The sequence below is a fragment of the Culex quinquefasciatus genome, chromosome 3 (genome assembly GCF_015732765.1).
Source record: "Culex quinquefasciatus strain JHB chromosome 3, VPISU_Cqui_1.0_pri_paternal, whole genome shotgun sequence".
Taxonomy (NCBI): domain Eukaryota; kingdom Metazoa; phylum Arthropoda; class Insecta; order Diptera; family Culicidae; genus Culex; species Culex quinquefasciatus.
Window position 1 is genome coordinate 168,712,967 of NC_051863.1, and position 14,731 is coordinate 168,727,697.

The following is a 14,731-nucleotide window of genomic DNA, read 5'->3' on the forward strand; positions in this document are numbered from 1 at the left end:
TCTTTGTTTAGTTACTATTTTTATAAAAGTTATCAAATTGCATGGACACAATGTTGGAAAGGTTACTTAAATCATTTCTTATCACCCTTCGACGTTGTTTTAGACGAAATGGCTTGTTTTCTAAGGTGACCCATTCTGCCCCGCACCCTGGAAAAAGTAGTCGAAAAACACTTTTTTTTTAAATTGCATCAAAAATAGTTTGAAGCTAAAAATTTTTATCAACCAACATCCCAAAGCATAAGCCTACTACACTGGATTCATAAATTTGAATGTTTTTGTAAGGTTTTCGGTACATTTTACTTAGGCGGACCATTCTGCCCCCCTGCCCCTATGGATATGGATATGAAACGATTCGAAATTTTGCATGCATTTTTACTTTTTTAGAGTTTTTTGAATAAAATACTCAAATTTTTACAAAATACAATATTTTCTCGAAAATACTCAAATTTTCATAATTTGCAATGTGAGTTTCAAACAAAGTGAAATTTCACCAAAATTTTCATAGTTTTAGAGTTTTTTGAATAAAAAACTTAAACTTTCACAAAATACTTAAACAATGAAAAACAGGTGAAATTTCGCTTCGTAGCAATATGGGTATCAACCCATATTGCGAATCATAAAATATTTAGTTTTTTAAGAAAATATGGTATTTTGTGAAAATTTAAGTTTTTCATTCAAAAATCACTAAAACAGTAAAAATGCGAATGCGAATATTGCGAATAAAAAAGTATTTTTTTTATATAAAAAAGTGTACGGTATTTTGTGACAATTTGAGTATTTCATTCAAAAAACTTTAAAACAGTGAAAATGCATGCAAAATTTCGAATCGTTTGATACCGATATTGCAAATCATCAAAATTTGAGTATTTTCGAGAAAATTCGGTATTTTGCGAAAATTTGAAAATTTCTTTAAAAAAAAAACTCTAAAACGGTTAGGCCGTTGCAAATATTTTTTGAAGTTTATGTCCCTCAACTCTGACCGAAGTCGAGGGGGGGGGGTCATTGTTTCAACATTTTATTGAAAAAAAGTGTTTTTAAATGTAAATGTAAGAATTGACGAACATTTTTTGCAGTGCTGCACATTGGAATTTTATAAAAATTCAAAAACATTTTCAAACAGGCCCAAACATGCTAAATATGATTATCAATGCAGAAAATTGCATTTTAGATTGTTTTTAGTTGATCAACATTTATTTTAATTGATATTTTGAAGTTTTTTGGAATAATATCTTTTGGCCCCCTGATTTTTCAGACCAATTTTGAAAAATATTTGCAATGGCCTTAAAAAATGCAAAATTTTGAATTATTTGATACCCATATTGCGAATTAAAAAAAATGGAGTCCGTTTCGCGGTGCCTGTCCGTCGGGACGCATTTTTTTTTTTTCGCGTTCCGGTTTCGTCGATCGTCGTCGGTGTGTATTTCGGGTGAGTGCGTGCGCGTGAGTGTGAAGGTGCGGCTAGCTCTGGTTGTCACGATGACAGCAGAGCTGAGCCAGTCCGTTTCGCGGTGCCTGTCTGTCGGGACGCATTTTTTTCGCGTTCCGGTTTCGTCGATCGTCGTCAGTGTGTTTTTTTCGTTAGTGATGTATTTGATACACATCACAGCCGGGTTTCTTTGTTCTATGATTTGGAATTGTTTTACGGGAAGATTCGTTTTAAATTGCGTTAGCCAAATATAAATTATCATTCAATTCGACTATTCGTTTTTCGCGAATCGTGGCGACAAATCTTGTTTCAACGTGATTGTTCAAGTCCTTCAGATAACATCATAACTTACCAGTCATTTATTGGTCGCTCATATTATAATAATTTAAAAGTATAAATAGTCTCAGGTCAACTCTACGTAAATATGTAACGCTGAGTTTAATATTTCACCTTTTAAACACACATAATTTTGATTCTATCTTTCCACAGCCGGCTGTCTAAGATTGAATCATTTATGCTAAACTCAACACCAAATAACCGGGAATGGTCTCATCCGCATTGTTTGCCTTGAGAATACATAATACATCACCTTATTTAACGAAATTCATTGATTATTGGGCCACATCATCATCCTCTATGATGAATCCTGGCCATTACCCTTTCCCACTAACAAAATTCCAAGTAGAAGTAGTTTTCCGACACACGCGGGGGTGTGGATATCGTATAGAACCCACCCTTGGTAGCAGCCTGTGCTAACTAACATTCCCGTCCCATCCCCTCGAGATCTACAAACTGACATGGCGGGCGCCGTTGGTGGCCAACGACTGTTTCCTGTTCGCACCGACTCTAGTTTTGATGATCGTGATGTTTTATCTTTTCAGCGCATTCATGCATGCTGTTGATAAGGGAAACATCATTTGATCGTTGAAGCGTGTGACCGGTTGTGCTGATGGGATATTACGGTCCTGTTCAGCAACGGAGAAGGACAACCATGGGTGGTCTCTCATGCTCATGCTCATGCTCATGCTCATGCTCATATTGCGAATTAAAAAAATGAGTACTTTCGAGAATATACGGTATTTGGTGAAAATTTTAGTGTTTCGTTCACAAAACTCTGAAACAGATAAAATTCAAGTAAAATTTTGAATCGTTTGATACCCAAATTGCAAATTATAAAAAAATGAGTACTTTGAAAAAAAAACGGTATTTTGTGAAAATTTTAGTATTTATGCTTTAAAACATACTACATTATCAACAAATATATTCTAAGCGAATGCATTGATAATTTAACATGATCGAAATAACGATAACGATAGATTATCGTTATCGGTAGACGATAATAGTATCGACGATAATTCTATCGATTAACAAACTTGTAAGTACAATGTTTCCAGCCAGTTACAGCCACCAAAAATAGATTTTTTTTTGTTTATAGCGTGACTTTTTTTTTACCTTTAGAAGTCATGACCAAGCTTGACCATCAGTGCAACATTTTTTTCAACACAGGGAATAGTGGCTCTCACAAATCGTATCCAATTGAAATGCTGTTAAAGATAAATTTATGGGAAATTGTCTAAAAAGGCCAAAATCTCTGTATTTTTTCAACATTGCTGTTTTTAAACCCGCTGTAACTTCCTATGGATTATACTTAGGACAATGTTCAACATTCATGTCAAATTGCCTGGAAAATCGATTCCCCCGTTCGGTTTTTGAAAATGTTCAGAGCACTTTTCAATAAAATAGTTTTAGTAAATGATTTCTGTATTTTTTTAGGAGCTACATTTTTCTTGAGCCTTCAAATTTGACTTAAAAACATAATCAAAAAATTTCGTCAAAGTAGCGTGTATTTTTTTCAGTGTATTTTTTTCAGAAAGCCTGTCAAATTTCCTACAAGTTTGCCTTTGACCACTCTTCTGACGATGCGAGATACAGCAATATTTGAATAACGAAATGCAAAAATATTTGAAACACTTGCGCCCTTCTCAAATGTCATTATCGAGAGCAACTGGTTTCATCTACACAAAAATAGCTTGCATAAGCGGTTTGACATCAACTGTTGTCAAAACGAAAGGGGTCACTTTTTAATTTGACACCCCTTTTACACGGAGTTCACACACACTACCAAACGTTTGTTGTGATAGTGTTCGTGTGCGCCGTGTAAAAAGTGACAGTTTGTCACTTTTAAGTTTGACTTTGAACAAACAAACTAAAAAAGTGTCAAACGAAAATTGACCAACCGACGGGGGTTGAGTGTATCTTTGAAATCGGAGAGGGTTGGGTACAACCGATTCCCGATTTGTCATGGAATGGCTCTTTTATGAAAAAAGTAACCAAAAAATGCTTTACAAACTGCCTCCGAACCGCTCCTTTCATTTTAGCCTTAGTTGTAATGTTTAATTTATAAATGGACAAAAAATACAGGGTACAAGTGTGCATAAAAAAAAAATCTGTTTTCTGTCGTTAAAACGTGTAAACTTTTGTCATCTTTGTTCTCTGTTTTAATTTGAGCAAGGACCATCAGGACTTACTTTTGTTGCCATATTTTTTAGATAGTTTCCCTTTCTTCTTCCCTCCCCCCTTAGGTTTAAAACCAACTTTCCAGTATCTTTACGTGCAACTCTTTTTAAAGAAAAGGGACAAAACCAAACAAAACATGTACTTATCGTAAGGTGAGAGGCAGTTCGAAGCGCAATGGACGACAAGTGCTGTACTTATACTGCTGAATTAAAAACAAAAAAAAACTAAAATTCAAAGTCTTCTTTAGGTGGTACGTTAAACATAAAAAGAAACCAAGTGGTCGAACGATGGTCGCAAACGAAAGCAAAATTTAAAACATATCTAACAAAAACAAAAAACCAAACAGCAACAATTAACAAAAAACTAATAAGAGGTTTAAAAAATCGAGAGAACTTTCGTCCCAGCGAAGCGTAAAAGCAAACACAAAAAATGTCTATTTTTGAAGCGAATGCAACAAATAGTGTGTTGAAAAAACAAACAAACAAAAATGCTTTAATCTGGAGGAAAGAGTCGGAATAGCGGTCTAAACAAAAGTAAGACGAACATACACTCAACCCCCGGTGGTTGGTCACTTTTTCGTTTGACACTTTTTTAGTTTGTACCCCGTTGGTTGGTCAAAGTCAAACTAAAAAGTGACGAACTGTCACTTTTTACACGGCGCTCACGCACACTTTCAAAACAAACGTTTAGTAGTGTTTGTGAACTCCGTGTAAAAGGGGTGTCAAACTAAAACGTGACCCCGTTCGTTTGACAACAGTTGGTGTCAAACCATCGGGGTTTGAGTGTATTTCGTGCGCAGCGCTGCAAAAAAAAAACTTATTACCGTGTAACTAACTTCAGTGTTTCGTTTCGAGGTTCGTATAAGTGAAACAAATGATTATAAACATGAAAGAAATTAGATAGTTAATAAGTGCAGTCAAAATGTAAGAAAAAAAAGCTGTAAATAGTCGTTTTAAGAGAGCGTCAGGGCATGCGGAGCAAAAGCTGTTAAACGAGTAAAGCATAAAAAACGATCGAAAATAAACTTGTGCTGAACGAGTATGAAAACAGGTGTTTGTTTTTTTTTTTTTTGAGAAATTTCTGTTTAGAAACAACGAAGTCTGAATGAAACTAAATTGGCGTGTATAAAAGTGTCAACATTGCACGCTTGCTTGAAGTTACGCATACGTGGCAAAAACTCTCAATTTCGAGTAAAATCTTGTTTATTTTTTCTACCGTTTAACGATTACAATACGTAAAAGTGAAATTCAAGATTTCTTCGCTTCTTCAACCTTTTGTTCCTTTTCCTTCGCACCCTCTTTTTTAGATCCAAACAGCCCAGAAAACCAATTCTTGGTTTTCTGCCACCAGCCCGGATTCCCGGCCGGTTCCTCCATCTTCTCTGCATCTGAGCCCGCCGTCGACGTCCCAACCGATTCTTCCGCGTTTTTCTTGTGGAACGTTTTGGCAACCCACTGTTTCGTCGCTTCCGAGTGCTTCTTAAGCCATGCCTTGGTCTTTTGCCACCAGTTTGGGTTCCCCGGGGGTTCTACTGCTGCAGCGTCCACGGGGGCGTCGTCACTTTTGGTGGTGCTCATTTCGACGGGTTGGTCGGCGGGTGAAGTTTTTTGCATGGGTAGAACCTCCACTGCGGTGTCTTCTTTATCGTCGCCATCGATGCTGGCCGCTCTGGCGAGGCTGACGAGGACCAAAATTAGTGCGAAAAACTTGCAACTAACCATGCTGATACGAGTGCGATTAAAGCTGAAATATGCCAATAGGTTTGCTTAAATAGCACACCGTCAACAAGGTGTGGCAAAACTTGTTAATTTTCTCATTATACACCATGTTAGTGAAAGCAAACAACTACATATCTAATTTTGAATGTTCACTAACTTGTTTTTACTTTAAAACATGCGAAATTTGAAATATAATCTTGTTGATTTTCATTTTAAATCATAATATTATTAATTTTAGTTTAGGTGTAGTCGTCCATCATTCTCAAAGAAAATTTGTCATAAATCTAAAATGCTCTGTTTTAAATACCATTTAACGAATGTCTGGGTCAAAAATCAAAATGAATCAGTCGGTTGTATTTTTGTGGAAGGTTCCGACGATTTTGTTTTCTGAAAAAATGTGTTTAAATTTCAAAACACATCTGAGTGAAAATTACTCATATCTAACTGATACCCCATCTACTCATTTCAGAGTAGGTTCTGTTTTCACAAAAAAAAACTGAGATTGTTTGGCAGGTTACACTCAAAGTTAGAAGTATCCCTCAAAAGGGTACTTTCAATCCTCAAAAAGGATACTTTCTATCCTTTTTTAAAGTTCACCCGGCGTCACCCTTTTAAAAGGGTATGTCAAATTCAGTACATTTTCGATACCTTTTTAAAGGGTGACGACGGGTGAACTTGAAAAAAGGATACTTTTTACTTTGAGTGTAAATACTCGCTCTAACTCCATACAATTTGCTGGTTTTTACTATTTCAAATAACTAATTTTGTTAAAATTCATTCAAATTAATAGATCTTTTTTATTCAACCCGTGGAATTTTATTTGTATAATTATCATTCCCGTTTATACTTCATTTTTGGACGCAGTTAAATTTAATTTTAAAAAATCCTTATGAAGATGCCTAAAAAAATAAATCTGAAATATTTGTACTTCACAGAGAACTTTTCCAAATCGTTCCAGTAAATTCCCCGAACAAATCAATTAAAAACAAGCTAACCGAAGTTATTCCGAACCACACTCGTCCAAACGTACACACCTTAAGCATATAAAATGTACCCTCGCTTCTTGGTCCATTCACAATTTCACCAGAAGCTGTTGAAAAAAGAAAACACAACTTCCGAAACCATGAACGCCACCGTGCTGGTCCTGCTGCTCGTGGTGGCGATCCTGATGATTTCCGGTGTCGAGATGGCGCCTCAGTCGGCTACCGAACGAAGCCGGGGAAACTACGGCACAGGGCCGCAGCCGATACCGTCGAACTGGGAGAGTAAGGTTGGCGATTGGTATCAGGTATCTACGGATTAGAAGATGTTTGTGAAAGTGATTGTTTAGACCCCAGGCGATTTTCATGTTTCGATAAATATATCTTAAATTCATAAATTGAAATAAATAAAATTTTGCAATGACCTTCATAATTTGTATTACAGTCATCCCACATATTCGGAACACCCACAAATTTGGAATACTTCTGTGATAATTTGTCAATACTTCATATAAAACTTCAAACTTCATATAAAAGTTAAAATTTGCAAATGCAAAGATCGCAAGAAAATCTTTCAAATGAAGGTAAAAGCGAATCATTAAGTTCAATTATCGATTTGCTATGATTTTTTGAACATTGGCCGATCTGGAAACCGTTCCGAATATGTGGGATGACTGTATTTGATGGATTTGATTGATTGTTACATTTTTCCTGAGATTATAATGGGACTTAAAACCTTGCCTAAAACAGTTTTGGAAAATTGACTGTTTTTCCAATCTCATAATTCAAGAGTGCCCAACCATTTAGCCCAGCGGCCCAATTTATGCTTACAATTTTTTAATCAAAACTTTTAAAATTTATTTAATCGCAGTACATATAACAACAATTAATTGTGTAAACTAATTTTAATCTTCCAGGGTTACAGAATGAAAAACGTAACTTAATCCACTTTTAGGTGGTTGGTGCCGTCCTCTCATTTGTAGAGTGATTACAATCCCCTAACGTGTCCACATGGTTTATGGATCTCCCCTAACGTGATCTCAGCACCTAAGAGGTCCTAATAAAAATAATCAAAATAAAAAAAAAACAGACTTTCTACAGACTTTTTGTCAAGATTATACAGCCACAGTAAAAAAAATCTGTGTAAAATCGCATGCAAAAGCATGCACATCACCTTTGTGAGCAAAAGCATGTAATATTGTATGCGAAAAAGTGTACATAATAGGCATGTACATCCCAAAAATAACATCAATCTGTTGAGAGTCATATCCCCGCGCCCCAACCATCTCGGCTATTCTCGCCGCTGTGAAGTTAGCTGGATCAACACCGATGTAGCTGTATGTTCCCCATACATCGTATGCAGCTAATTCAGTATACGACGTACGGAAAACCTACTGGTACATCGGCATTGGACACATCATTTCAAGATGGCGAGATAGCCGAGACGGTTGGGGCGCGGACTTGGTAATCGGGATATGACTCTCAACAGATTGATGTTATTTTTGGGGTGTGCAACATTAATTTATTTTTCTTTTGTACATGCTTATTATGTACACGTTTTCGCATACAATATTACATGCTTTTGCTCACAAAGGTGATGTGCATGCTTTTGCATGCGATTTTACCATCGGATTTTTTGCTGTGAGACACCGCCTTTCAGGAAAATGGCATCCCTCTACAAGGCTTTATTCGTGGCGATCAGACGGGACCATTTGAGGTTATGTAGATTCAGACCAATTTTTAAACAGCTTGTAATTTTAGATAGGTAAGTCAGATCTTGAAAATTCTTAATCCACAAGAAAGGTCTTCTCATATGCTTTCTAAAAATATTTAACATGTCAGGGTTTCATGTAAAAGCAACCCTTTTTACCATAATTTTAATTTAATATGAAACAGTTGTTTTAACATAACTTTATACTGTAATACGTTATAAAACTGCATGAATTTAAATAGCAACTTAGGGGACGTTAAGACGGATCGATTAAAAACATTCCGCCCAAAATCGATTCAGCCTGTGACAAGATATTCCAGTGACATTGATTTGGTACACATGTCTACATACAGCCAAACACACATACATTTGCTCAGCTGGTCTAACTAAAAAGTATGTTTTTCGAGTGATTTTATAGCCTTTCCTCAGTGAAGTGAGGAAGGCAAAACGATATTTACAAAGATCAACGAAATAAAAATCTTCCATCTCACTGAAAATTATGAAAAATCTCTCCAAAGAAAAGGATGAAATTTAAAAAAACACAACCTTTCAAACAAATGTAATTAATAGCCGAAGTTTAAAAGAAAAAACAAATAAAACAAAACCAAAAAAAAACAAAATTTTAAAAAATCAAAGCATTTTTGAATAAACACAAACATGCTTAAAATGTGTCTAAACGCAGGGCATTTTATTTTGAATTTATTTGATTGCACTTAAATTTCCATTAATATTTTGATCAGTTTGAAAAACAAAAATCTCCCCTGATTTTCGGGCCGACTTTGTAGAGGAAGGAGGGGCGAGTACAAGCCTTACTAGGCCGTTGAAAATATTTTAAAAATTTTAATGGAAATAGAAGCCTAATAAACTGAATACAATCTATAATGCATTTTCCTTCATTCAAAATCATATTTAGCATGTCAGGAATCGAATACCTTTTTCATTGAAATGTTAAAATCGTAGCATGTATTTTTTAAATCTTCTCATGGTCGTTGCGAGTGTTCGAGGATAGTCCTAAGGGTACCCAAATGGCGTAAAAAACTGCAACTGAATCCTCAAATTAAAAGCATAAATGTGTGATGTTATTGTTCACAACGATAATGCTTATTTTCCTGAGTGTGTACAATGATCCCTCCCACTGAGAATTTTGGCTCGATTCAGGCTCGATCTCGAGCCAGATCGAGTCGAGGCTCGAGCCAAAATTCTCAGTGGGTTTGTACGAACGCAAAGGATTCAAAATGGATTTTAAAGCATTTTTTTTAAAATAACATCGCGGCTCTTTCCAAGGGGACCATAGTTGATCCATCGGAAAAATTTTGTCTTGTACATTTTTTTTGCATTGAAATGAAAAATAAAATAAACAGAAATGGTTTTTAATCATGTTTTTACCGTTGTACATAAAAATTCTCCTTGGGCTTCAGGACCCTATTATAAGAAAAATGACGGCTGCATGAAGTTTTTGATTTTAATCACTCCTCCAACATTAGAATAATTCCAGAGTTTTTTTTAAGTCCTACAAACAAAATTTCTATTCAATCAACCCCTCATTCTCCGACGACTTTTCTTGCTACCTTTTGCTTTGTTTGCATTTTGAACAGGGATGCCAGGTGAGAATTTGAAAAATCTGGACTACTGCGGGAAAAAAGTCTGTGAATGTCTGTGCTTTGACCTAAACTCACTCCATTTTTGGAAAATCTGTGTATTTATTTCTGTGTCCAATTTAAAAAGTCTGTGTTTGTCTGTGCATCACAAAATTTCTGGACACAACTTCAAAAATCTGTGTACCTGGCATCCCTGATTTTGAACTTAAAATTCTTCCTACACGTTTAGTAAAGAAGAATGAACAAAACGTATTGTACTTTTATAAAAAATAGTCCGCACCTCGGTCCGCACTCTCAGTGATCAAAAGAACAGATTTAATTTTCAACTCTCAAAGAAAAATACTGTTCAAATAAAAGGTTTACTATTATTTAATACAATAGTTTTTGCATTTTTCATTTCCATTTTTTTCATATATATATAGTTTTTATTTAACTTCATGAATATAATAAAAAAGTAATTGATAAGGGGCTGCGAACCATGTTTTCCATCACTGTTCCGCCGGCATTTTTGAGTTCTACGTGCCCTGTTGAAACTTTGTCTGCGTCTGCAGCGTAAACTACACGCCCGCTGGCTGTCAAACGAAATTTCCACCCAATGCACGTTCATGTGGAATGGGTTACAATATCGTCATTGGAGCATAAATATTTTAGGTTGGAATATTCTAATAATAACAGTAGTTTTTTTGAAACGGTCCAATAAACCAAATTTCCAGGTTTTGAATATTGGGTGTTTTTGAAACCGCCTTGAGTCAGGGGTATTAAAAAACACCCAGAAAGCATAAACTGAAAATTTGGTTTGTTGGACCCGAGAATTGGGTACTAAAGCCCTATGTAAATTTTTATGTACAACGGTAAAAAACACCATTAAAAACCATTTCTGATTACTTTTTTTCATTTTAATGCAAAAATAAATTTTGACAAGACAACATTTTTTCGATGAATCAACTATGGTCCCCTTGGAACGAGCTGTCAAGTAGGAGCTTTTCTGTCAAGAAGGACCGCGAGGTTAATTTTTCAAAATTGATTTAAAAATCAATTTTAAACTCTTTGTGGTCGTACGAAGGGTCATTGTACTCAGAAAAATAAGCTTTATCGCTGTAAACAATAATATCAGCAATCTAAGCTTCATTTTAGGACCCAATTAGTATTTGATATTTTATTAACATGATTAAAATAAAAAAAAATCTGGAGCAACATTTGAAAAGGGCGTATAAGCATTTTGACAGCTAGAACTATTTTTAAATTTCCTAGGCAACAGGTAACTATTTAACAAAACCCGCAACGTTAAAAGATAGCTGGGAAGGCCAGATATTGTTTAACACATCGAGCTTTGTGGATAAGTTACCTGTTGGCTCGGAATCTGAGAATAGTTCCAGCTACCAAAATGCTTATCCACCCTTTTCTCGTGTTGCTCCAGAAATATTTTTATTTCTGTCTAATTCTAGGTCTAATTAGGTACACGGTTTTTCTCACGCACACCATCATGCTGTGTTAGTATTTGTATTAGAAGTATTGTTTTGGTTTTGAACGATTGTGATTGGCTGAATTTCAAGCAGCTGATTTTGTTTACACTTTTTTTACGCAGACATAGGCAAATCGAGTAGATCAATCGTCTGTAAAAACCAACTGTTTACCACGTGCTCGTGGTAGAACAAAGGACACAGCTGATTTTGACAGACGAATCATTCTACTCGATTTGCGTGTAAATTTTGTAACAAACTAACACACTCTCGCGCGTGGATATCTCTATACTAAGGTACTAACTGTTTTGTTTGGTTGGGTTGCAGAAAGATTTAATGAGATATCTAGGGCAAAATTTGAAAGGGGCGGTACGATATTGCTCTTACGGCTTTTCGTCCCATTCACACGCGTGTAACGAGGGAATGATGGAAAGAGAGGAATCACAAATCCTAATAAATAATTTCAAGATTGTTCATGAGTAAACCGAAAACGCGATCAAAAATTAAAGTGGAAGAATAAGGCTGCTTATTTAATTGTCGGTGTACAGGCCGCTGCGTGTAATGAAAGGCCGTTAGAGTGCAATCTCGTACCGCTCCATCCCGAGTTAATTTTGTGTCCATCCAATGCGATTTCTAACCAACTCCTCCCAACCGTGCACGACGTAAACAACACCCATCTGTCAGCGCCACACGCACGACGCAACCACAACACAAGCACGCGAATGAGCTCATCACGCGCTGTGTTGTTATTTTCGTTCCCGTCCGCGTCAGTATTGGTGTGCGCTGCTCCCCCACATTCTGTTCCGCGGTGATTCTGAAGGAACCTGTCCTAGAGCGGTGTGTCCTAGTCGCTCTCACTAGCAACAGCAAAACAGACGTCCTTGCGGTGAGATTTTCGTCCTTAATTTCTCTTTCTCTCTCTCGCGTGTGTCCTCTCCTGGTGCGCGCTGCGGTGAGTGTTGAATTCCGAACTTGGGACTCAGAACGTTCGCTTTGATTCCTGGCAGGTCAGTCTTCTGGTGGAATCGGGACCCGCGTGAGCTGTTTATCGTTCGGAACCGTGTTCGACTGTCCGTTTGGTGTGTGTGTGTTTGTGTGTGCCGTCCCAGCCTAGGATTCCCCTCCGTTGGGTTAGCAGCCCCCTGCTCTGAGGTCGTCCCACTTGGCGTTTGGGGAATATTACGGTTTTATTTAGGAAGGAATAGAAGAACCTGCTGCAGGGGCGAAAAATTCCGACGCGTGTGCGTGTGAGCTCGCTTAGACGGCAAAAGGTGTGTGCTGTTGTTTGGCCCACGACGGGTTCGATGAGCTGGAGCTTGTGGCAGAACCTGTTTGACGAATTTTCGGGGAAGGTTTACTGAATGGAATTCGGTGCGGCGGTGAAGATCTTCAAGTGATTCAGGAAGAGAGAAGAATTGCGTATTTCCCCGTTTGAAATTTTCGAGTGCAATCGTTTCGCTGAACGGGAACCGCATTCTGGGAGAAAGTAGGTATTCTGGCTAAGAATTTCCTCTAGAGGTGAAAGTGCGGTGAATTTCGCGAGAGCGCGAGCAGAGAATCGCGGCGAGAAGCCTCGTGTCCTCATCCCCGTCCCAGTGCCAGTGGCGACGGTGTGGCCAGCCAGAGTGCGAGCTCAAGTGTGTGTGTTTTTTTTCTAGCTTTTCCTCGAAAATAATCACAAAAGTGTGAGTCAAGTGTTAAAGTTTAAAGCAGTGACGACGAAAATGTCTCGCGGGGTGGCCCACATCCGACTGTCGGCGGCCCAGGTGCTGCTCCGGCTGGACCTGTCTGGCGCCTGTGGATTGAAAACATTCGCGGCCAGCTTCCACCAGCTGAGTCGGCCGCAGCAGCGGTTTGTTCCCCGAAAGCAGCAGCAGCAGCTTGGTTTTAGCGTTACAACTGCGGTGAGTAGAGAGCTCGTACACCATGCGTTGCGATGGCTTTGTGTGGGTGTGCCGGGACCGGGCGAGAGAATTATTTTAAGGCCACAATAACAACGATGCATGTGAATGGAAGGAAGTCATTGATAGTGACTATAGCGGAGGGTTCGTTTAAAATTAGCAGAGTGTTGTGTCAACAGGGTCATTTGCAGTCGCAGAACCTTATCATGACTGTGAGATTGAAAGAAATACCCAACCAGTGACGATTTTTAACTCGCGAGGAATTTCCTAATGAATCGCGATGCGAAGCTGGCAGCCGACAGTAACAGCTGTTGTTGGTGGCCACGGCGGTGTGATTCAAGAATGCTCCGATGAAGTCACTGTTGTGCGATGATAGTTCGTGTAGCGATAATTGATTGGTGATGTCATGAGTATGTATGATGAAAACAGTAAATGATCGGAAGAATCAATACCTATATTACCATTATTGACATGAAAAAAACGATGCTGACATTTCCACATTTTCTGGTTTCTTACAAACTCTGAAAGTACTCCTAATAAGCTTTCCGCCAAACTGGCGAACTACTTCATTTTGAACCGAAAACTTGAACAAAACAAAAATACACACAACAGATTTAAAAACATTTTTTTCAAGTGGAAGGAAGTCACGCTTGTGCTTGAACCACCTCCTACTTTGTGATGTAAACAAAGTGGGATCATTCGAAAATCACGTTACGCAATTTCTCTTTTCAGCCCCAGGTGTTCATATCTGGAGTTTTTTTTTTTTTGAAAAGGTCCTATAAACCAAATTTTCATTTTTTGCTTTTTGGGTGTTTCTGAATACCCCAAAGCAACACCCAAAAAGCAAAAATTGAAAATTAGGTTTATAGGACCTTTTCAAAAAAAAAAAAAAAAAAAAAAACTCCAGAATCAAGGGAATGATGGGAAGAGAAGAATCTTGAATCCTCATAACTTATTTCAAGATTGTTCAGGTGAACACCAAAGACGCGACCAAAAAATTAAATGCAAAAATAAGGCTTTTACCTGCTGCATTCAAATGTTTGTGTACAGGACGCCGAATTATTGAATCATTTCTGACGTAAACACAGTTTTCAGCCCAGATCAGTTATTGAAATTAAATTAAATATTTTTGCTTAAAATTTTCTTCGCATGATTTGTGAGTACCTAGTCCAACAACCAAGATTGCTTATTTTTGTTCTTTGGTCTGACTAACAATTTGAAAATAAACATTTTTAAATTGTTTTTTGCCCATTTTCAAGAACAAAAATGTTCATTTTGACAAGCTCTACAATTGTCTAGAAGGGCCCAAAAATGTACAAAATGATCTAGTGGTTGTAAAAAAGAAATTTTTTTTACTGGTTGTAAAAAAGAAACAAATATTTACTGAAATATTTCAGGAATAAATTTAATTATTTTGTTG

General features: G+C 37.2%; 1 protein-coding gene across 4 annotated transcripts in view; it reads left to right on the top strand.

Moving 5' to 3' along the window:
* The first annotated feature begins 12,124 nt into the window (after positions 1 to 12,124).
* LOC6053063 (calcium uniporter protein, mitochondrial) overlaps positions 12,125 to 14,731 on the top strand; it is a 249,056-nt gene continuing 246,449 nt past the window's right edge. The window contains exons 1-2 of one of the 4 annotated variants that reach the window (XM_038265288.1): positions 12,125 to 12,896; positions 13,069 to 13,314. In XM_038265288.1, coding sequence (XP_038121216.1) covers positions 13,135 to 13,314 — 180 coding nt within the window. In that variant the 5' untranslated portion in view covers positions 12,125 to 12,896; positions 13,069 to 13,134. The remainder of the gene's footprint in view (positions 12,897 to 13,068; positions 13,315 to 14,731) is intronic. The other 3 variants (XM_038265289.1, XM_038265291.1, XM_038265292.1) reach the window with 3 other exon arrangements.